Below are 23,353 nucleotides of genomic sequence, written 5' to 3'. Positions count from 1 at the left end.
ACAGTTTCTGTAAAGTTGTGTAATGATATTACCTATTTATTTATTTATTTATTTATTGATTGATTGATAACCTGATTGTGGGCTAGATTTAGAGACATACACAAAACCGATGGTCTACGTACATCTCCGATGTTTTGATATCTGCGCATGCGCTGGAGCTGTACTTCGCATGTGCAGATCTCTGTGCGACAATGGCTGTGTGGGGGCTACGGCGGGAGCTTGTCAAGGCCAGCGGCTGGATTCCTGATTGCAGCTTCACTGGCCCCAGATGCGTGAAAGCACTGGCGATCCAGAGAACCTGTGGGTAACTCTGATGACCGAAGTTCACACAGGATACAGCTGCAGATCACAGAAGCTGGCAAGAGGAATCTACAGTATGGGGCCAATTCAGCATTGAAAGCTGCTACGACAGTGTGCGCATGCTGAATCCCACCGCAGTGTGTGCATGCGCAGAAGCCCCACTGTGCATGCGCACACTGTAAGATGCGACGACATCTCACATGTGCAAACGTCTTTGCCTGATTGACAGGCAGAGGCATTCACGGGCCGGGAGGGGGCGTCGTTGTGGCCTTTAGGGGGCGGCATCGTGGTGTTGAGGGGCGTGGTCCGGACAAGGTGTGTCCGGATCATTTATGGGACGGGCAGTGACGGCTGCGTGCTGCTGCGACCAAAAAGATGGCAGGTTGCCATTTGCCTTAGCAGCTACTTAGGCAGAGGATAACCCTAAACATGCGAGAGCATCGCTATTGTGCGATGCAAGAGCACTTTTTTTGGGGGGGTGGAGTGGGGGAGGGGTTGGGGTGGCAGGACGAGGCATGCGGAGCAGACTTGCCCTGTGCTGGACGTCCCCCCGCATGTCAGTGTAATGGGTTGCAGATGTGCGATTTTTCGCACATCTATGACCCATGCTGAATTAGGCCCTATATACATGAGACAGCTCGTGTGACATTAGAATATTTTAGCACAACCGCTGCGTGCAAAGACACAGCATGTGTGTGTCTGTGTACATCTTTGAATCAGGCCCGGTGTACGGTTGTGCTAATGAAGGCATAAGATTATACTGGTTGTCTGCACACATTCATCTTAGAGTAAGCATTTCCACACCAGAAATTGATGCAGCTATAGTGATCACTGATCTACTGCTGTTGAGCAATTAATAGCACTTTAGCACAATGAGGTGTACATTTACTAAGCAGTGATAAGAGCGGAGAAGTGAGCCAGTGGAGAAGTTGCCTATGGCAACCAATCAGCACTGAAGTAACATCTATAATTTGCATACTATAAAATGATACAGAGCTGCTGATTGGTTGATGGGGAAATTTCTCCACTGGCTCACTTCTCCACTCTTATCACTGCTTAGTAAATGTACCCCTTAGTAATTGAATAATAAGGAAACATCTGTGCTCAGGTCTTGAACAATAAAGAAGAAGCAATATAATGTTGAAGGACAACAGTATGGAGAAGAGACCAAAGAATGCGTGAATGACAGAGAAAAGCGAGGTAGAAATGATGCGTCATCTTTATAACAATACTGGCATCACATACTTACTTTGTAGTGAGAAACCAAACATTACATCAGCGTCACATTCCTGTTAAGCTTAATTGCAATTTATGGGCCTAATTCATGTTAGTAAGCAATGGCCGATGTTCACACAATGGAGCGATTAATCGGCAGACTGCGCATGTGCTGCGTTCGCAATGCGCATGTGCGAAGGTGCCACCACAATCCTGCTGGCAATGAGGATTTCATGAGAAAGTGATTGACAGGAAGTGACCGTGTGGGGGTGTTAACTGGGAGTTTACAGGGAGTAGATAAAAAAACGCAGATGTGTCATGGCCGTTTTTGGGGCATATATCAGCTGCGAGCCTGTACGTGCAAAATCATGGCGCCTGCGTCACTACTGCCATGTCCCGTCTGCGCTGGCATAGGCCTACCCTTACCCTCAATGTTCCTTGGTTTTGCGTATAGGCTGTGAATGTGTATGCAATTGCGAATGATTTTTCGTTGGCTCCGGTGGGCGTCTCTTTTTGTTTCTGGGTGGCAGCTTCATATGCGAACATTAGCAGCTCCGCAGCCTAGAAAATCGCAATTGCATTTGCGTACAAACATGAATTAGCCCAATGTTTGGCAATGGTATGGTCGTCATTGTCCATAGTATTGGTTTTAAGAACACTTCTATGTATCACTTTTATTGTATTGTAGGATCACCTATAGTACATCACTACAACATACAGATGTGTCCCTTTAGTGTGTTGATGCGATTTGTTTGCATCGCTGCACCCAGAGTGCGGCATAGCGTACACTACACTATACACTGAAGTGAATGGGAGTCCCGTTCATTCTAACGGGAGCAGCTTGCGATGTGTACGCATGCGGCATACTTATCCCTCCGGCAAGGTCCAGCGGCATTCCCCTCCAAGCTGTTGCTGGCAGCAAGGGGCTGTTGCGTCATTTGCATGCGCAACGGCCAGTCCGTGCATGCATAAGACACTTTCAACCCGGCGGGGATGCGGCAGTGCCTTGAAGGCACTGTGACCGTATGGCTATCATATCTATAGATGGCGTAAGTGGTAAGGCCAGTACTCACCGGCAGATCAGGTGAGATATGAGTGCTGAGTGTGCGGGGGGGGGAGGGACCCGCTCATTTCATTTTCATTCCAGCGGGTGAAATGAGCGACCTGCTAGATGCATGCAGGCTACGCATCGCTATCGCTGTGGGGGGTACACACGGAGAGATCTTGCTGAAAATCTAAGCAATCTAGTCAGATTGCTTAGATTATCGCTCCGTGAGTACCCCCATGTATAGTGACAAACAGAGGTAAGCTAAGCTTACAGTTATCTATTACATGACCCCTTTGGTGAACGCAACGAAACGGGTTGGTGGAAGCTGCTATCTTGTGCTTACTCCCTTGGATCTATCCTAATGGAAGACAGCGACCTGAACCAAGTCCTCGCCAATATACCATCTGGACCTTTTTTGCTCGAGAGATCTCCTAAAACCGTGGGAATTTTCCTTACCATTCATCAAGGGACTGCTATCTTGCGGGACGCAGAACCGCTTAAACGCCTTGAAACACACTGGTGGTAACTATCAATCACGGTTGTTTATTGTTTAGGTCCATACGGAATTAAGGGGACTGTACATACGGAACAGGTCCTATGAACTTCACATTATCCATATATCCTTAATTGGAAGCAGCACTATATGAACTTTTTATCAGTGTTTTTAAGTGCGATGACAATTTGACATTTTAATTCATTGTGAATTTTGCTGTGAATATTATATTCAACATGTGTATTGTGATTACCTACTCATCTCATTTGTGACCTATTAGCGCTAATTGTTCTTTTGTCTTTCAGCTAAAGAGGTTATGGCTCGTTGTTAAATGGGGCCCTGAATGACAAAGTTTCCTTCAATAACAATAACAGCTTACCTGACTTTCACATAAGCCGAGGTTGATACTTCTACGTTTCTCAACATTCTCTGAGGCCTGGCTGTTTAACCTCTTTCTTCCTCCTTTAACTTTCTGCTGGGAAGTGTGCTGTAAACATTGGAATTCAACAAAATCTTTATTTATAAGTTTGGCAGACAGCATAGAGGCACTCTACATGTTAAACCTTGTATAAACACATAGGAGCTGAATCTGCGTCGGATGGATAACCACTATGGTAATCCCTGAAACATTCTGGTAATGCAAGAATCCTCCTGCATATACTAAAAATCTGTGTGACTGCATATGGAAGCCTATTCCTGCTCATTCTTGCTGTGCACCCCTTTTTGTACCCCACCCCACCCCTCTCTGCCCTTCCCATCCAACTTCACCCTGCCCCCATACTTACCGCATTCCCAGCAGTGTTTTCAAACTTTAATTCTAGGCTAGGGCCTGTGGCCCGTCTCTCTAGCAGTTTGCACAGTTTCTTATATAGCGCAGCAAATTCTGTTGCACTTTACAATTGGAAATAACAATGATATAACAAAACTGGGTAATAACAAAGTCATAGAGGTAGGAAGGCCCTGCTCACAAGCTTACAATCTATAGATGGGACAGATTTTAGCAGATTATTATATAGATCTATCTATATCTATGTAAAGCCAAGTGTTGTCTGCACTCTCGATTAGAAATAAATTTGCTGGGGTGACACTCAAACTTCATTGGGCAAAAGACATAGTCCTTTCTCTATGAGCACATAAAATCTTGTATAAAGTGCACTCACCAGGCGGGTCATAAGATCAGCAGAGGTTTATTGTAGCTTAGGATAAATCATCACACCGACGTTTCAGTCCTTACTGGACCTTTGACAAAAGTCCAGTAAGGACCGAAACGTCGGTGTGATGATTTATCCTAAGATACAATAAACCTCTGCTGATCTTATGACCCGTCTGGTGAGTGCACTTTATACAAGATTTTATATCTATCTAAGGCCATATATTTTAAAAAATGAGGTCATTACCAGTCTTCTTATACATAGATAAAAGGGTCTTTGTTCACTATATGTTTATAGCAGCAATTCACATGGATGTAATGGTCAGGGCTTCTGTCTAAGCTGGACTTTGAGCACAACCACTCAATACATACTTTGGTGGGAGGTCGTGACCAAGGTACAGCTTGTACTGAAACATTGTCCATTATGTCCATGTCAATTGTCACTGATATGTGTTGAATAAACACATTTTTTTCTCTTCATAAGAAGACAGGCGAGTGCCCCATTTCTTTGACTATATATTGTTGAGAAAAGTCTAGACCCTGGCCTCTGTGGATTTTTCCACTTCAGTGGATGTCCTATTACTATGATGTGAGTGCCAACATCTTGGGATTGCTATTTACATATGTACAGTATGTACACAGTTTATTCTATCAGTTTACTCTGAAATTAAAGTATAAAACAAAAACAATTGGAGATTAAAAAAAAAAAGACATCATAGAATCTTTTTGTTTAACAAAATATAATCTAAAAGTTTGGCTCAAAGTAGCCACATCTTGTAGAAAAATAATTTAATTAAAAAATCAAAATGGATTATGAAATTGGGTACCATCTCCCTGATCGGTTGCTTGTGATCTCCATACAAATTTAGTTTACATAACATTAAAGACCAAATAGCTTTATTAAGTTTAAATTAAGCATGTGGTACACTTCAGTTATGCTGTAGACCATATAACGGCAAAATAGTGATGTACAAAATGTGTACATAAAATTGTTCTGTTTCAAATGTACATTTTATGTCTAACATTGGGTAATCTTTGGTTTATTGATTTCTGTGGCGCTGCTCATACAGGCACGCCTCCCTGAGCCCCTGCTGCACAGAGATCCCGGTGGAATACAGGGACTGGAGCCAGCTGGTACACACACAGTGCAGTTGCCTAGGCGACCGTCCTGGATAAACCAGAAGTTCTGCAACGCGGGAGGGCCGGGTTGGCGGGCCCTGATGAGCGGCTGCTAACAGATGTGTGCGGATGGGGTATTTCTGTGGTTTTTAGGTGTATGTATTCTATTGTTGGTGTGGTCCTGACAAAGGGGCTGTTGCCCCGAAAACGTTTGACCAGGAGTGGCAATACAACCTGTTTTTGAAACACTGAAAGTCTCTGAGCGCAGTTCTATGGTGGATAGGTACTGCAAACTTTTGTACACATATACACTGTACATTATATATGTATATATATATGTATATATATATATATAATACATATACACCCACATAAACATTATACACACCTGTACAGACTCCTCTTCATCATCAGCATCGATTTGCTCTGTTTGCCGCAAACACAGACTTTCACTGTTATAGGCTTGCTGGAAGAGGTCCTGTGAGCCACTTATATTGGTACTGTGAGTCAGAGCTCCCTTTCTCATTCCAGGGCTCAGGAGAGCATCCCTTGTACCTAGTTTAGCAGCTTGGGGAAGTAAATTTCCCTGCATGCTAATACGCTGTAAAATAAATATAAGTGGGTTAGAGAAAGGAAACATTCCCATTATAGCTGTTTTACATTAATTGTCCGAGACGTTCACAATTTGACTCTAAAAGCACATACACACTTGCCGAGGAAATGAGTGTCGTAGCTTATTTTTCCCCTTCCTAAGCGACGTTGCTAATTTTCTCTGCAAATGTGTATGCCGCCAGTAACGAGCAATGTGCAGCCCCGTGGGTCGACAATGATCCTCGCTGTCGGCCGTGCATACATGCTCAATCTGGCCTGGCCGCTGCGTGACGTCACTGAGCGATATGAACGGTCAAATCGCTCAGTGTGGGCCGGCCGCCGACCACCTGGCCCGGGAGGGGGAAACACTAGGTGACATTGCTCATAGAGCACGTCGTCTAGTGTGTATGCACCTCAACAAGAACTCTCCATTAACATAAAATGGAATCAATACTTTATATTATTTTTAATTGTATTTCATAATTATAGCAGTTTGGAAACAGTGTTATTTCAGTTTAGGATGTTTCATTAGCCATATATAAACATGTACAGGATTAATAAAACAATACTTGCCATATTGTTTAAAGGGTACCTGTCAGTGTCGGATTTTCCCTGGGGGTTGCAGGGCTGCAGCAGCCCCAGTAAAATATGACACACGCAGGGACTGCCTAGCAACAGCTTCCCTTTGGAAGCGCTCCCTGCTAACCACTGCCAAACATTTAGAGCCACTGAAGGAGGTGTGAACCAGAGACAAAGAACGGCCAGATAGCTACTTTCTTTCCCGTTCTTGCTAACTGCCCTCAGCTCCCGTGTCATCTGTATGCCTCCACCTTCCTTTAGTATGTAAGCTCCTGTGAGCAGGGCCCTGCTCCCTCCTGTCTCCTCTCACTTCCTCCGAGGGCTAGCTGCTCCCTCCTGTCTCCTCTCACTTCCTCCGAGGGCTAGCTGCTCCCTCCTGTTTCATCTCACTTCCTCCGAGGGCTAGCTGCTCCCTCCTGTCTCATCTCGCTTCCTCCGAGGGCTAGCTGCTCCCTCCTGTCTCATCTCGCTTCCTCCGAGGGCTAGCTGCTCCCTCCTGTCTCATCTCACTTCCTCCGAGGGCTAGCTGCTCCCTCCTGTCTCATCTCACTTCCTCCGAGGGCTATCTGCCTCTTCTTTGTCTCTGGTTCTCACGTCCTTCAGTGGCTCTAACATGTTAGCAGCACCTAAGCCTATGGGTACAGGTTTCAGCTTGCACTGAATATTTATCCTCCCTTCCCTTTGCACCAGTGGCTGTGTAGAGTGTTGTAGTTCGTAGTTTATTAACTTGTGTACTGTATTGTAGTTTACTATTTTGAACTGTATTGCTGTTTCCCCTCTGCACAGCACTGCGGACCACTTGTGGCTCTCTACAAAAAAGTTTAATAAATAATAATACTAGCCTCTAGGGAATGCAGCCTATGCATACAAAGCATGTGGGCAGCCATTTTGTAGTCCAAAGCAACATTATTAATAATTCAGCTTATCAGTTCACTAGTAAGTGGCTACATCACCAGGCAATTTAAAGCCAATAATCATGTAGTACTGTTCCCTAGTAAATGGACAGGGTGAATTAAATCTCATGAACACTGGTCCAGCAGACACAATGGCCTAATAGGCTGTGTTTAAGAGACAGGTATTCTCTAAGGGCCATATTTATCAAAACACACAAATTAATTGCAGTAGTTAAGCAACTTTAATCACTTAATTCTAGTTATCGCATGACTTTATTACTATTCACAAACCGGGACATAGCTTGCAAGAAAACTCTGTCCCAGTGATGACCCCTCTCTGATTTTAATAGCCCACTATTCGCAATAGTGTGGTGGTTACTGCGCATGCGTTGGCAGGTACAAGGATCAGATTACCTCAGCACATCATGCCTGATAGAGAGAGACCAGACGCTGCGCAACGCTGGGGAGAGGAGAGGACCCTTCACTGGACTACTGCAGACAGAAGGCTGGTGGTGGTGTTGTGGAGGGTGCACACGCTTGTATTTTTTTTCTAATGGGCAGTGATGCAGCAGAGAACTCTAGGGCAGATGTATTAAGTCTGGAGAAGTGATAAAGAAGTGATAAATCATTACGGGTTTGAAAAATGACAGGCGCTGACTGACTGGTGCCTTATCACCTTCCACTTATCACTTCTTTATCACTTCTCCAGGCTTAATACATCTGCCCCATTGTCTCTTGTGCACAAGAGTCTTCTGGCTAGTAGGAGGGAGGTTGGAATTGATCTGGAAAGCTCTCTTGACAGAAATGTAACTTCTAAAGAATGGAGAAAGCCTCTATAATGCTATCTGAAGATGGCATTATTATTGCAAGGCTCCCTCCATGTTGGACGAAGCTAGGTGACCGAGCCTAGGGAAACGCGTTAAGTGTCAAGCTGCCATCACCACTTGTGTCCTGTGTTTTAAAGAATCCTGATATAGACTTTAATCCTTGCCTTTGGAACTTTCTCTGTGGGACTACACCATTACAGCATCGATTGGAGAGACCCAGCTTTTACACAATCGTCACAGCATGCTTGCTGTCAATTTTCAAGCCTCTGGAAGTCTCCGTCGCCATGGGTAACACCAGCTGTATTTAACACCAATTTCCCCAGGGAGCTATATATATTACTTCAGTCCGGGATCCTTTTGGACACTTAGTAGCAGCTATCATAATCTTATTCTCAGCTCCGCATATGCCCCAATTTTATGTTTTTATTGGATTAATTACATATTTTTATATGCTATATGTGTTGTTTAGTTAATAAATTGCATATTTTTTAAATTCATCCACGCTTGTTTATTAACATTGGAGGAATAACATAGCGCCAGTTTAACCCTTTTCTGTATATTACTTTTCTTGGGACTGACAATCCCTTACTGGCAGCTGTGACAGCACGTCTGGGTTCTGCTTCTCCATTTGTTTTTTTTCCCCTCCATGTTGGAGTTTATTAAATTTGAGCACATCCCATTTCCCATTACAAGTATGGGAAATGTGATATGCTTACCAAATAAAATGTGATATCAAGTAAGGGCTTGTAGGAGGAATTTGCCATTAATTAATTCCTGTGATACTAAAATTATGTGAAAAGTATGTGAAAACACTCACCTTCTGAACTTCAGGGCTTGAATCTGGAAAAGGAAGCAAAAACAGGGGTTAAAACACTGAAAAAGGAAATATACTGTGCTGGGTACACACTTTGGGATTATCTGTCCAATCTTTCTGGTTGGAGCAAAAATCTGATAATGTATGTGAGCAAATGGCAACCAACCATTTGCTGCCAAAGCCCAGAAAATTGACAAATTTGGTCATTTTGATAAATTGGTTAAATAAAATAGATTTAACCAATTTGTCTGAGCGTTTGTTTTTGTCTGGGAGCAAATGATCAATTGTCATTTTCTCCCATACATTACCAGATTTTTGCTCCAATCCAAAAAGATTGACAGATAATCTTATAGTGTGTTTACATCTTAAGTCTTTACATTTCTCCCACTTACCATTTTGCTTCATGACTTTATGTAAGTTGGAAGATGGTTCTGAAAAAGAAAAAGGTTTGTACATTGACAGCATTGCTACTAGTGTGCAGCATAAAACAGGCAATTTGTCATTCTACATTGTGACTAAAGAATGTTAGAATTAATGAATGTAAATAATATAATATACTGGGCCAAACACTCCAATGGGACCAAACTTTTGCACCCTTATATCACTGTGTACTAGTTATGCCTACATAGCATTTCCTATGATGCCCAAGGTTACTACATATTGGGTGTCATTCAGATGCGAACGCAAAGCAGCGGTTGTACACATATCGATTGATGTTTTCCCACTGTGCATGCATATGAGCAGCAGTGCGTACGTACAGCGAGTGTTTCGAAAGTGCAGTCGCAGCAAGTTTTTAGTCGCAAAATGAGTAACAGGAGGTCAGCGTTTGGGGGTGGTAAAGTGGAGTGGTCGTGTGAACATAGGCATGTCGTGGTCGTTCGGATGGCGTTTTCTGGGTGTGCATATATTAGCAGGTGCGATGACACTTATTACTGGAGAGACCTGTGCGTCCCTGGAGAGCAGTTCAGCCTGCGCATCTTCAGAGGTCTACGTGGTGATCCGATGTGTGATGTTAGTGAGGTTTCTGTAATCTTGTAGCACCATACGCAAAAAAATGCGATTATAGTGGGTGTCCTTTTGCGCGTATTAGCTTTTAATCACAAATGCATAGGCAAATAATTGCAACAGGAGTAGGAAGAACAACCGCACCTGAATGACCCACACTGCTCTTTATTGTATCCAATTCCTGTATACAATGAGTTTTAAAATATTTATGAACTGTATGGTACAATAGTGTCGCCTTCTGTCAGAATGTTTAGTTTCAAAATGAAATATTTAGACGTTAGATCATAGGCAGACAGAACCCCAATAGTTAGCTGCTTCCCAGGATGTCACTAGGGGACCCTAGCACTCTCTCAGGTTCTAGTGCGCATGCGTAGGTCTCCGGGAAAATGCCGCTGCACCAAGGGCGTCTTAAGAGAGGAAGGGGACTGTTTGCGGATTCTGGGTGGGTCCCCTCCTCTCCATGGCGCCGTAGGCTCCGGCATTGTGCTGGAGCCTACTGCGCATGTGCAGGTCTCCGGAAACATTGCGCCCTCCATGTTCCAGAGACAAAATGCGCATGAGCTTTGCTCATTCTGGAGGTGATTTTTTTGCACGATGGTTGTGGCTGCAGCACCCGACGCTGGACTTTGGACAGGTAAGTACTAAAATATAAGTGCAATGTGTGCGGTGTGGGCCCCCCTGGACCCAGGGGCCCGTGTGCAGCACACACATTGTACCCATGATAGAAACGCCTATGCACCCATTTTCCCAGTGATTTCCATAGCGCGCATGCGCGTAACACGAGGAAAATGGCCACCACACCATTTTCCTGGTGTTATCTGCAGCGCTGCTGCTGCCAACGCTGGACTCCAGAGGGTAAGTATTGAAAAAAATGGGGGCAGGGTGTGCACCGCCCACACTGCACTCATTATAAATACACCAGTGGCTGGAGTACAATACACAGAGTACCGGTCCTGTGGGACAGACAATTTATGACAGCTGTGTGTATTTTTCAGCACTTACCCGACTTCCTCCTAACTCTGCATGAAGCAAGGTCTTCTTTTTGATTTGAATAAGATTTTCTGTCACCTTCTGCAGTGTAAGGGAAACCTGGGTGATCTACAAACATACAACAGATGTCTATTAATGGCATGCGCTTCATACATGCAAGTTGTAAAATCATCTAAATTAAGGGGTGACACTATGAAACTCGGTCTAGAACTTCTTTTTATTTTGTGTGACATTTCATTTTGTGTCTCTTTCATAATTCATTTTTTACATGGATAGCTACTTTTTGATGCTTATTTTTGGTTCAACAAATATAGTATTTATTTTTATATAACAAGTGAAAAGGAGGGCTATTATACAAAGCTGTTAGTCGTACTTTTATTTTTAAATAGTCATGTAATTTAACAGGCACCAGAAACATTTGCTTGTGGTGTCAATAACACTTCTCATGAAGTAATAGAGTAATCCAAACAATAGTTGTATACAGGCAGTGTCGGATGGGGTATGAAAGGCCCACCGGGGGAATGCAATTATAGGTAGAGATGAGCGCCTGAAATTTTTCGGGTTTTGTGTTTTGGTTTTGGGTTCGGTTCCGCGGCCGTGTTTTGGGTTCGAACGCGTTTTGGCAAAACCTCACCGAATTATTTTTGTCGGATTCGGGTGTGTTTTGGATTCGGGTGTTTTTTTCCAAAAACACTAAAAAACAGCTTAAATCATAGAATTTGGGGGTCATTTTGATCCCAAAGTATTATTAACCTCAAAAACCATAATTTACACTCATTTTCAGTCTATTCTGAATACCTCACACCTCACAATATTATTTTTAGTCCTAAAATTTGCACCGAGGTCGCTGTGTGAGTAAGATAAGCGACCCTAGTGGCCGACACAAACACCGGGCCCATCTAGGAGTGGCACTGCAGTGTCACGCAGGATGTCCCTTCCAAAAAACCCTCCCCAAACAGCACATGACGCAAAGAAAAAAAGAGGCGCAATGAGGTAGCTGTGTGAGTAAGATTAGCGACCCTAGTGGCCGACACAAACACCGGGCCCATCTAGGAGTGGCATTTTTGTTCTCCATATTTTAATAGGCACAACTAAAAGGCACCTCAGGTAAACAATGGAGATGGATGGATTGGATACTAGTATACAATTATGGACGGGCTGCCGAGTGCCGACACAGAGGTAGCCACAGCCGTGAACTACCGCACTGTACTGTGTCTGCTGCTAATATATAGACTGGTTGATAAAGAGATAGTATACTCGTAACTAGTATGTATGTATAAAGAAAGAAAAAAAAACCACGGTTAGGTGGTATATACAATTATGGACGGGCTGCCGAGTGCCGACACAGAGGTAGCCACAGCCGTGAACTACCGCACTGTACTGTGTCTGCTGCTAATATATAGACTGGTTGATAAAGAGATAGTATACTCGTAACTAGTATGTATGTATAAAGAAAGAAAAAAAAACCACGGTTAGGTCACTGGTATATACAATTATGGACGGGCTGCCGAGTGCCGACACAGAGGTAGCCACAGCCGTGAACTACCGCACTGTACTGTGTCTGCTGCTAATATATAGACTGGTTGATAAAGAGATAGTATACTCGTAACTAGTATGTATGTATAAAGAAAGAAAAAAAAACCACGGTTAGGTCACTGGTATATACAATTATGGACGGGCTGCCGAGTGCCGACACAGAGGTAGCCACAGCCGTGAACTACCGCACTGTACTGTGTCTGCTGCTAATATATAGACTGGTTGATAAAGAGATAGTATACTCGTAACTAGTATGTATGTATAAAGAAAGAAAAAAAAACCACGGTTAGGTCACTGGTATATACAATTATGGACGGGCTGCGGAGTGCCGACACAGAGGTAGCCACAGCCGTGAACTACCACACTGTACTGTGTCTGCTGCTAATATATAGACTGGTTGATAAAGAGATAGTATACTCGTAACTAGTATGTATGTATAAAGAAAGAAAAAAAAACCACGGTTAGGTGGTATATACAATTATGGACGGGCTGCCGAGTGCCGACACAGAGGTAGCCACAGCCGTGAACTACCGCACTGTACTGTGTCTGCTGCTAATATATAGACTGGTTGATAAAGAGATAGTATACTCGTAACTAGTATGTATGTATAAAGAAAGAAAAAAAAACCACGGTTAGGTCACTGGTATATACAATTATGGACGGGCTGCCGAGTGCCGACACAGAGGTAGCCACAGCCGTGAACTACCGCACTGTACACTGGTTGATAAAGAGATAGTAGTATACTCGTAACAACTAGTATGACGACGGTATAAAGAATGAAAAAAAAACCACGGTTAGGTGGTATATAATACAATTATGGTTGGACGGACTGCCTGCCGAGTGCCGACACAGAGGTAGCCACAGCCGTGAACTACCGCACTGTACACTGGTTGATAAAGAGATAGTAGTATACTCGTAACAACTAGTATGACGACGGTATAAAGAATGAAAAAAAAACCACGGTTAGGTGGTATATAATACAATTATGGTTGGACGGACTGCCTGCCGAGTGCCGACACAGAGGTAGCCACAGCCGTGAACTACCGCACTGTACACTGGTTGATAAAGAGATAGTAGTATACTCGTAACAACTAGTATGACGACGGTATAAAGAACGAAAAAAAAACCACGGTTAGGTGGTATATATTATAATACAATTATGGATGGACGGACTGCCTGCCGAGTTCCGACACAGAGGTAGCCACAGCCGTGAACTACCGCACTGTACACTGGTTGATAAAGAGATAGTAGTATACTCGTAACAACTAGTATGACGACGGTATAAAGAACGAAAAAAAAACCACGGTTAGGTGGTATATATTATAATACAATTATGGATGGACGGACTGCCTGCCGAGTGCCGACACAGAGGTAGCCACAGCCGTGAACTACCGCACTGTACTGTGTCTGCTGCTAATATAGACTGGTTGATAAAGAGATAGTATACAATACTACTAATATACTGGTGGTCAGGCACTGGTCACCACTAGTCACACTGGCAGTGGCACTCCTGCAGCAAAAGTGTGCACTGTTTAATTTTAATATAATATTATTTATCATGTACTCCTGGCTCCTGCTATAGCAACCTGCAGTGCTCCCCAGTCTCCCCCACAATTATAAGCTTTATATACAATACATTGATGTGCAGCACACTGGGCTGAGCAGTGCACACAGACTGAGTCACTGTGTGACTGTGTATCGTTTTTTTCAGGCAGAGAACGGATATATTAAATAAAACAAACAACTGCACTGTCTCTGGTGGTCACTGGTCACTGTGGTCGTCAGTCACTAAACTCTGTCTGCACTCTGCACTCTCTTCTAATCTACAGTATCACAGCAATCTCTCTCTCTCTCTCTCTTCTAAATCTAATCTAAATGGAGAGGACGCCAGCCACGTCCTCTCCCTATCAATCTCAATGCACGTGTGAAAATGGCGGCGACGCGCGGCTCCTTATATAGAATCCGAGTCTCGCGAGAATCCGACAGCGTCATGATGACGTTCGGGCGCGCTCGGGTTAACCGAGCAAGGCGGGAGGATCAGAGTCGCTCGGACCCGTGAAAAAAAAAAGTGAAATTCGTGCGGGTTCGGATTCAAAGAAACCGAACCCGCTCATCTCTAATTATAGGGGCCCATACTTAGGGGTGTGGACAGCCTACAAAGGGGGTGTGGCCAACCTCCACAGAGGCTTGAAATGCACAATAGTCTTGTGCAGTGTAATGCAACATATCTACTATGTATAATACAAGTGAACAGTCTGGAACCTGATCCCTAGAGGAAGGAGTGGGCCCTCAGGCAGTGGGGTCTACCGGTAGTTTCCCTGGTACCCCTGTGGGCCAGTCCGACCCTGCCCACAGGGGTGCAGGGAAAACCACCGTTGGGCCCCACCTCCTACTCTAGGGATCAGGTTCTAGACAGTGCACTTGAATTATATACATTATACATACGTTACCTTATACTGGGCTATGGTGTATTTTCAACAGTGCATTGCTATTATTAATCTGTTATTAATCTGGTACATTGTCATGCATGTAGCAGCTGAATTTACTGTATACATTTATGAAGGGGCCCAGACGTTGCATGCTCTAATGGTTAGTCAAACCAATGCGGTGGCAGGCCACACCCCTAAACATGGGCCCCTACCACTACATTTCCCTGGTGGGCCCTCCATGCCCCTGTCCAACACTGGTTGTATAGCATAAAGAAACAATAATCTGTACATAAAAAAAAAAAAAAAAATCACAAGAAAGCCCAAACTACAATTATTAAAGGAAAGGAAAAACTTACGTATAGAATCCATTTCCAAAATTGCTTGTTTTGCCTACAATTTAAAATGAACAACATTACTTATTGCAGACAGTGTTATACACACTGAACACAAAGCACTGTTAAGCTACACTGTTCAGACATACCGTACATTTATTGTATGAATCATTCATTCAAATACATTAGGCCAGAGTTTCCCAAACTCAACCATTGCACAGCAGGTTTTAAGGATATCCATGCTTGAGTTCAGACGCTTAAATCAAATTGGCTAAGGTACTAATTAAGTAACTTGTGCTCAAGCATGGATATCCTTAAAACCTGGACTTTAATAGTACAGTTTGGGAAACTGCATTAGGTACATAGAACCCTTCTATTTTCTGTTTTAACATATTGTGCAACAGCGTGGTTACATTTTATTCCTTCATTTACTTCATATTTTTTTTGTGAATATTTTACTTCATATTTCATTTCAATATTCATGTAATTTGTGTTTTCAATCATTCTAGGGCACTGCAAACACCTTGTGATGTCCTATAAAAAATTAAATCTAATAATAATAATAATAATAATAATAATAATACTGTAAGCACAAACAAAAATAATTGTAAGAAGCATTTGAGAGTTCTTATATTATTGAAATAAAACCTGGAAATAGCAAGAGGCAGAAACTACTTATGTCCACCACTAGGTGTCAGTAATAGGCTATGTTCCAATAGACTTTAAGAGGATGTCAACTGCTGAATTTTTATAAAACTAAATTGTTCTAATGTCTATAAAGCTAACAAAAAGACATACTAATTTACAGTTATATTTGACAATCCTGATAAAAAAGAAGATACTTATTTAAGACTATATTGTCAAAATAAAAGTATGTATTAAAAATGTGATGCGAGTTTCACTCTCAGTAAGGTTGTTGGAGTGCATCATCACGCTCTAGTTTCAGCAGTATTTTTTTTTTATTTGGTGGGGGGGGTTAAAGAGAGAGAGAGAAAGAGAGAGAGAGAGAGAGAGAGAGAGAGAAGGAGAAGGTTAATTGCCTACTGAATGACAGACTGTTGGTCCCATTTATAACATTCCTGTTTTCAATCTGGTCTACAACACACATCAGACTACCAATTTGCTAGGAGTATTAATTTGCATTCAGCCAATTATTATCTTACAAATAGTTTTTGCTGTAGGTATTGTAATGATCCAAGAAGCCCATATTTTGATTCACCCTTACAGGACCGTAGACCACACCCTTCTCTCCACCCATCAACTCATATGTCTATCACATCTCATGCATAAAATAGAAAGTGTGTTCTATCCGTAAGCATGTTATTCGCGGTTGCTTTATAATGTAAGCATACAGAAGAAATAAGAACGTGTATAATCTGCACTAGCACCTACCTGGTCAATCTCACTAAGCTTCTCCCTACTCTAGCTAAAGCTCTGGGCGCTGCTCCCTGCAGCTGTTTTTACTGATGTTCGCTGATTCTGTAATGGCAAATTTATTTCACTCACCACTTTAATACTGCAGCGAGGGATGGAAGTGTAATAGTCATTCACAAACTGCAATCTCCTCATATTAGCCCAGAGGTTCCCAAACTGTGTGCTGTGGCTCCCTGGGGTGCCTCGGGACACTTGCAGGGGTGCCCTGGGTTGGTGGTCCAGGACCAATTCAAATTATTCATGGTCTATATAATAGGCAAAACCAGTGCTGGTGGCTGCCTGTCTGTCATAAAATATGTGGCCAAACAGAAGCAAATCTTGTCCCTCACCACACAACTGACCCTAAGGATGACATATAAACGCCATCTACTTAATGTAATATTTCTTTCTAAATTTCTCAATAAGAAATTTTTGGCCTAGGGGTGCCGTGAAAAAACTTCCGATATTCTAGGGTGCCATGATTCAAAAAAAGTTTGGAAACCACTGTATTAGCCTCTTAATAATCTTTCTACTTACTATTCAACCTCCTGACTTTTGGCTGATGATGTGAGAACAAACAGGGGAGCCCCTGATACAAACAGCTAAATGGAGCAGCCCCCAGACCCTAGCCGGGATAAGGAAATATGGTGGATGGTAGTGCAGCTTTAAGATCATGATCCAAGTGTGAGACGATTACACCCGATATTCTAAAAGAATGTGATCTAGGCTTATAATTGGTGTTATAATACCAATTCTATAGAGAGGAGGGACTCTACAATAAATCTGCTGACACAGTGAGCCTGATTCAGGTACCGACGCTCTTGTGGCGCATGCTGCAAAGTACCAATATATGGTACTTTGTGCATGCACTGGACCCATACTGCGCATGTGCAGTACAGGTCTGTCTGCGATACTGGTCACACTACAGCATCAGTATGTCAGTGATTGACAGTCTGATGCCATTTGGGAGCGGGGATGGGCCACCAACAGCCTCTGTTTCCCAAAACGGAGGCGTGTTGCCGCCAACGTTGTGGAGGGGCAAGGCCAGGATCTCGTCTGAGGACAGAGATTTCCTGGCCTCTTGGTAGCCGATGTGGTGGCCGGCTTGCGCTTCCCCATGGGTCATGTAGCCAGCCAATGTTGTCTCACATAATCTGATGCTATGTCCTAGGATGCAGCTGAAATCAGTAATGTATGCTGGAGGCGTGACAACCTCCCTACTGCTGCATTACCATATTAGTGCTCTCACTACTACTGCTATGTAAGCAGAAGTGATAGCTCCTCTGTCTTCATCTGAGTCAGGCCCAGTATGAAAAAATAAGAATTTACTCACCGGTAATTCTATTTCTCGTAGTCCGTAGTGGATGCTGGGACTCCGTAAGGACCATGGGGAATAGCGGCTCCGCAGGAGACTGGGCACAACTATAAAGAAAGCTTTAGGTCTAACTGGTGTGCACTGGCTCCTCCCACTATGACCCTCCTCCAGACTTCAGTTAGGATACTGTGCCCGGAAGAGCTGACACAAGAAGGAAGGATTTTGAATCCCGGGTAAGACTCATACCAGCCACACCAATCACACCGTATAACTCGTGATACAATACCCAGTTAACAGTATGATAACAACTGAGCCTCTCAACAGATGGCTCAACAATAACCCTTTAGTTAAGCAATAACTATATACAAGTATTGCAGACAATCCGCACTTGGGATGGGCGCCCAGCATCCACTACGGCTACGAGAAATAGAATTACCGGTGAGTAAATTCTTATTTTCTCTGACGTCCTAAGTGGATGCTGGGACTCCGTAAGGACCATGGGGATTATACCAAAGCTCCCAAACGGGCGGGAGAGTGCGGATGACTCTGCAGCACCGAATGGGCAAACTCTAGGTCCTCCTCAGCCAGGGTGTCAAACTTGTAGAATTTAGCAAACGTGTTTGACCCCGACCAAGTAGCTGCTCGGCAAAGTTGAAGAGCCGAGACCCCTCGGGCAGCCGCCCAAGAAGAGCCCACCTTCCTCGTGGAATGGGCTTTCACTGATTTAGGATGCGGCAGTCCAGCCGCAGAATGTGCAAGCTGAATCGTACTACAGATCCAGCGAGCAATAGTCTGCTTTGAAGCAGGTGCACCCAACTTGTTGGGCGCATACAGGATAAATAGCGAATCAGTCTTTCTGACTCCAGCTGTCCTGGAAACATATATTTTCAGGGCCCTGACTACGTCCAACAACTTGGAAGCCTCCAAGTCTTTTGTAGCCGCAGGCACCACAATAGGTTGGTTCAGATGAAACGCTGATACCACTTTAGGGAGAAACTGGAGACGAGTCCTCAATTCTGCCCTATCCATATGGAAAATCAGATAAGGGCTTTTACATGACAAAGCTGCCAATTCTGATACACGCCTGGCCGAAGCCAAGGCCAACAACATGACCACTTTCCACGTGAGATATTTAAAATCCACGGTTTTCAGTGGCTCAAACCAATGTGACTTTAGGAAATCCAACACCACGTTGAGATCCCACGGTGCCACTGGAGGCACAAAAGGGGGCTGAATATGCAGCACTCCCTTAACAAAAGTCTGAACTTCAGGTAGTGAAGCCAGTTCTCTCTGGAAGAAAATCGATAGAGCCGAAATCTGGACCTTAATGGAACCTAATTTTAGGCCCATAGTCACCCCTGACCGTAGGAAGTGCAGGAAACGGCCTAGTTGAAATTCCTCCGTTGGGGCCTTCCTGGCCTCACACCACGCAACATATTTTCGCCATATGCGGTGATAATGGTTTGCGGTTACTTCTTTCCTAGCCTTAATCAGCGTAGGAATGACTTCATCCGGAATGCCCTTTTCCTTCAGGATCCGGTGTTCAACCGCCATGCCGTCAAACGCAGCCGCGGTAAGTCTTGGAACAGACAGGGCCCCTGCAGCAGCAGGTCTTGTCTGAGCGGTAGAGGCCATGGGTCCTCTGAGATCATTTCTTGAAGTTCCGGGTACCAAGCTCTTCTTGGCCAATCCGGAACAATGAGTATAGTTCTTACTCCTCTTCTCTGTATTATCCTCAGTACCTTTGGTATGAGAGGAAAAGGAGGGAACACATAAACCGACCGGTACACCCACGGTGTCACTAGAGCGTCCACAGCTATCGCCTGCGGGTCTCTTGACCTGGCGCAATACTTTTTTAGCTTTTTGTTTAGGCGGGACGCCATCATGTCCACCTGTGGCCTTTCCCAACGGTTTACAATCATTTGGAAGACTTCTGGATGAAGTCCCCACTCTCCCGGGTGGAGGTCGTGCCTGCTGAGGAAGTCTGCTTCCCAGTTGTCCACTCCCGGAATGAACACTGCTGACAGTGCTAACACGTGATTTTCCGCCCATCGGAGAATCCTTGTGGCTTCTGCCATCGCCGTCCTGCTTCTCATGCCGCCTTGTCGGTTTACATGGGTGACCGCCGTGATGTTGTCTGACTGGATCAGTACCGGCTGGTTTTGAAGCAGGGGTTTTGCCTGACTTAGGGCATTGTAAATTGCCCTTAGTTCCAGAATATTTATGTGCAGGGAAGTCTCCTGACTTGACCATAGTCCTTGGAAGTTTCTTCCCTGTGTGACTGCCCCCCAGCCTCGAAGGCTGGCATCCGTGGTCACCAGGACCCAGTCCTGTATGCCGAATCTGCGGCCCTCTTGAAGATGAGCACTCTGCAGCCACCACAGCAGAGACACCCTTGTCCTTGGAGACAGGGTTATCAGTCGATGCATCTGAAGATGTGATCCGGACCACTTGTCCAACAGGTCCCACTGAAAGGTTCTTGCATGAAACCTGCCGAATGGAATCGCTTCGTAGGAAGCTACCATTTTTCCTAGGATCCGCGTGCAGTGATGCACCGACACCTGTTTTGGTTTTAGGAGGCCTCTGACTAGAGATGACAGCTCCTTGGCCTTCTCCTCCGGGAGAAACACTTATTTCTGTTCTGTGTCCAGAACCATCCCCAGGAACAGTAGACGTGTCGTAGGGACCAGCTGTGACTTTGGAATGTTTAGAATCCAGCCGTGCTGTTGTAGCACTTCTCGAGATAGTGCTACCCCGACCAACAACTGCTCTCTGGACCTCGCCTTTATCAGGAGATCGTCCAAGTACGGGATAATTAAAACTCCCTTCTTTCGAAGGAGTATCATCATTTCGGCCATTACCTTGGTAAAGACCCTCGGAGCCGTGGATAGACCGAACGGCAACGTCTGGAATTGGTAATGACAATCCTGTACCACAAATCTGAGGTACTCCTGGTGAGGATGGTAAATGGGGACATGCAGGTAAGCATCCTTGATGTCCAGTGATACCATGTAATCCCCCTCGTCCAGGCTTGCAATAACCGCCCTGAGCGATTCCATCTTGAACTTGAATTTTTTTATATATGTGTTCAAGGATTTCAAATTTAAAATGGGTCTCACCGAACCGTCCGGTTTCGGTACCACAAACATTGTGGAATAGTAACCCCGTCCTTGTTGAAGTAGGGGTACCTTTACTATCACCTGTTGTGAATACAGCTTGTGAATTGCCTGTAACACTGCCTCCCTGCCTGAGGGAGTGGTTGGCAAGGCAGATTTGAGGAAACGGCGGGGAGGAGACGTCTCGAATTCCAGCTTGTACCCCTGAGATACTATCTGAAAAATCCAGGGATCCACCCGTGAGCGAGCCCACTGATTGCTGAAATATTTGAGACGGGCCCCCACCGTACCTGGCTCCGCCTGTGGAGCCCCAGCGTCATGCTGTGGACTTAGAGGAAGCGGGGGAGGACTTTTGCTCCTGGGAACTGGCTGTATGCTGCAGCTTCTTTCCCCTACCTCTGCCTCTGGGCAGAAAGGACCCACCTTTAACCCGCTTGCCCCTATTGGGCCGAAAGGACTGTACCTGATAATACGGTGCTTTCTTTGGTTGTGAGGGAACATGGGGTAAAAATGTAGACTTCCCAGTTGTTGCTGTGGAAACGAGGTCCGAGGGACCATCCCCGAACAACTCCTCACCCTTATAAGGCAGAACTTCCATGTGTCTTTTGGAATCTGCATCTCCTGTCCACTGCCGAGTCCATAACCCTCTCCTGGCAGAAATGGACATTGCACTAATTTTGGATGCCAGCCGGCAAATATCCCTCTGTGCATCCCTCATGTATAAAAGTGCGTCTTTTATATGCTCTACGGTTAGCAATATAGTGTCCCTGTCTAGGGTATCTATATTTTCTGACAGGGAATCTGACCATGCAGCAGCAGCACTGCACATCCAGGCTGAAGCAATAGCCGGTCTCAGTATAACACCTGTGTGTGTATATATAGATTTCAGGATAGCCTCCTGCTTTCTATCAGCAGATTCCTTCAGGGCGGCCGTATCTGGAGACGGTAGTGCCACCTTCTTTGACAAGCGTGTGAGCGCTTTATCCACCCTAGGGGATGTTTCCCAGCGTAACCTATCCTCTGGCGGGAAAGGGTACGCCATTAGTAACCTCTTAGAAATTACCAGCTTTTTATCAGGGGAAGCCCACGCTTCTTCACACACTTCATTTAACTCCTCAGATGGAGGAAAAGCTACTGGTAGTTTTCTCTCTCCAAACATAATACCCTTTTTTGTGGTACCGGGGGTAACATCAGAAACGTGCAACACATTTTTCATTGCCTCAATCATGTAACGTGTGGCCCTACTGGAAGTTACATTAGTCTCATCGTCGTCGACACTGGAGTCAGTATCCGTGTCGACATCTGTGTCTGCCATCTGAGGTAGCGGGTGTTTTAGAGCCCCTGATGGCTTTTGAGACGCCTGGGCAGGCACAGGCTGAGAAGCCGGCTGTCCCACATTAAGTATGTCGTCAAACCTTTTATGCAAGGAGTCGACACTGTCACGTAATTCCTTCCACAGCACCATCCACTCAGGTGTCGACCCCGCAGGGGGTGACATCACATTTACAGGCATCTGCTCCGCCTCCACATAAGCCTCCTCATCAAACATGTCGACACAGCCGTACCGACACACCGCAAACACACAGGGAATGCTCTGACAGAGGACAGGACCCCACAAAGCTCTTTGGGGAGACAGAGAGAGAGTATGCCAGCACACACCAGAGCGCTATATAACACAGGGATCCCACTATAAATGAGTGTATTCCCTTATAGCTGCTTTTTATATATCAATATATATATATATATCCTGCGCCTAAATTTAGTGCCCCCCCTCTCTTTTTTACCCTTCTGTAGTGTTCAGACTGCAGGGGAGAGCCAGGGAGCTTCCTTCCAGCGGAGCTGTGAGGGAAAAATGGCGCCAGTGTGCTGAGGGAGATGGCCCCGCCCCTTTTCCGGCGGACTTCTCCCGCTTTTTCTGGAATACTGGCAGGGGTATTTTTACATCTATATAGCCTCTAGGACTATATATGATGTAGATTTGCCAGCCAAGGTGTCATATATTGCCCTCAGGGCGCCCCCCCCCAGCGCCCTGCACCCATCAGTGACCGGAGTGTGAGGTGTACATGAGGAGCAATGGCGCACAGCTGCAGTGCTGTGCGCTACCTTGGTGAAGACCGAAGTCTTCTGCCGCCGATTTTCCGGACCTCTTCATGCTTCTGGCTCTGTAAGGGGGGCGGCGGCGCGGCTC

General features: G+C 44.9%; 1 protein-coding gene across 1 annotated transcript in view; it reads right to left on the bottom strand.

The window, feature by feature from the left end:
• Window positions 1-23,353, bottom strand: part of PLEKHG1 (pleckstrin homology and RhoGEF domain containing G1) — a 473,068-nt gene that overhangs the window by 7,457 nt on the left and 442,258 nt on the right. Inside the window, 6 exon segments of the mRNA XM_063917905.1 lie at window positions 3,436-3,543; window positions 5,714-5,926; window positions 9,033-9,055; window positions 9,422-9,460; window positions 11,037-11,132; window positions 15,346-15,379. Coding sequence (XP_063773975.1) covers window positions 3,436-3,543; window positions 5,714-5,926; window positions 9,033-9,055; window positions 9,422-9,460; window positions 11,037-11,132; window positions 15,346-15,379 — 513 coding nt within the window.

The sequence above is a fragment of the Pseudophryne corroboree genome, chromosome 4 (genome assembly GCF_028390025.1).
Source record: "Pseudophryne corroboree isolate aPseCor3 chromosome 4, aPseCor3.hap2, whole genome shotgun sequence".
In the NCBI taxonomy this organism is placed as follows: domain Eukaryota; kingdom Metazoa; phylum Chordata; class Amphibia; order Anura; family Myobatrachidae; genus Pseudophryne; species Pseudophryne corroboree.
This window is presented reverse-complemented; position numbering and strand designations above follow the sequence as displayed.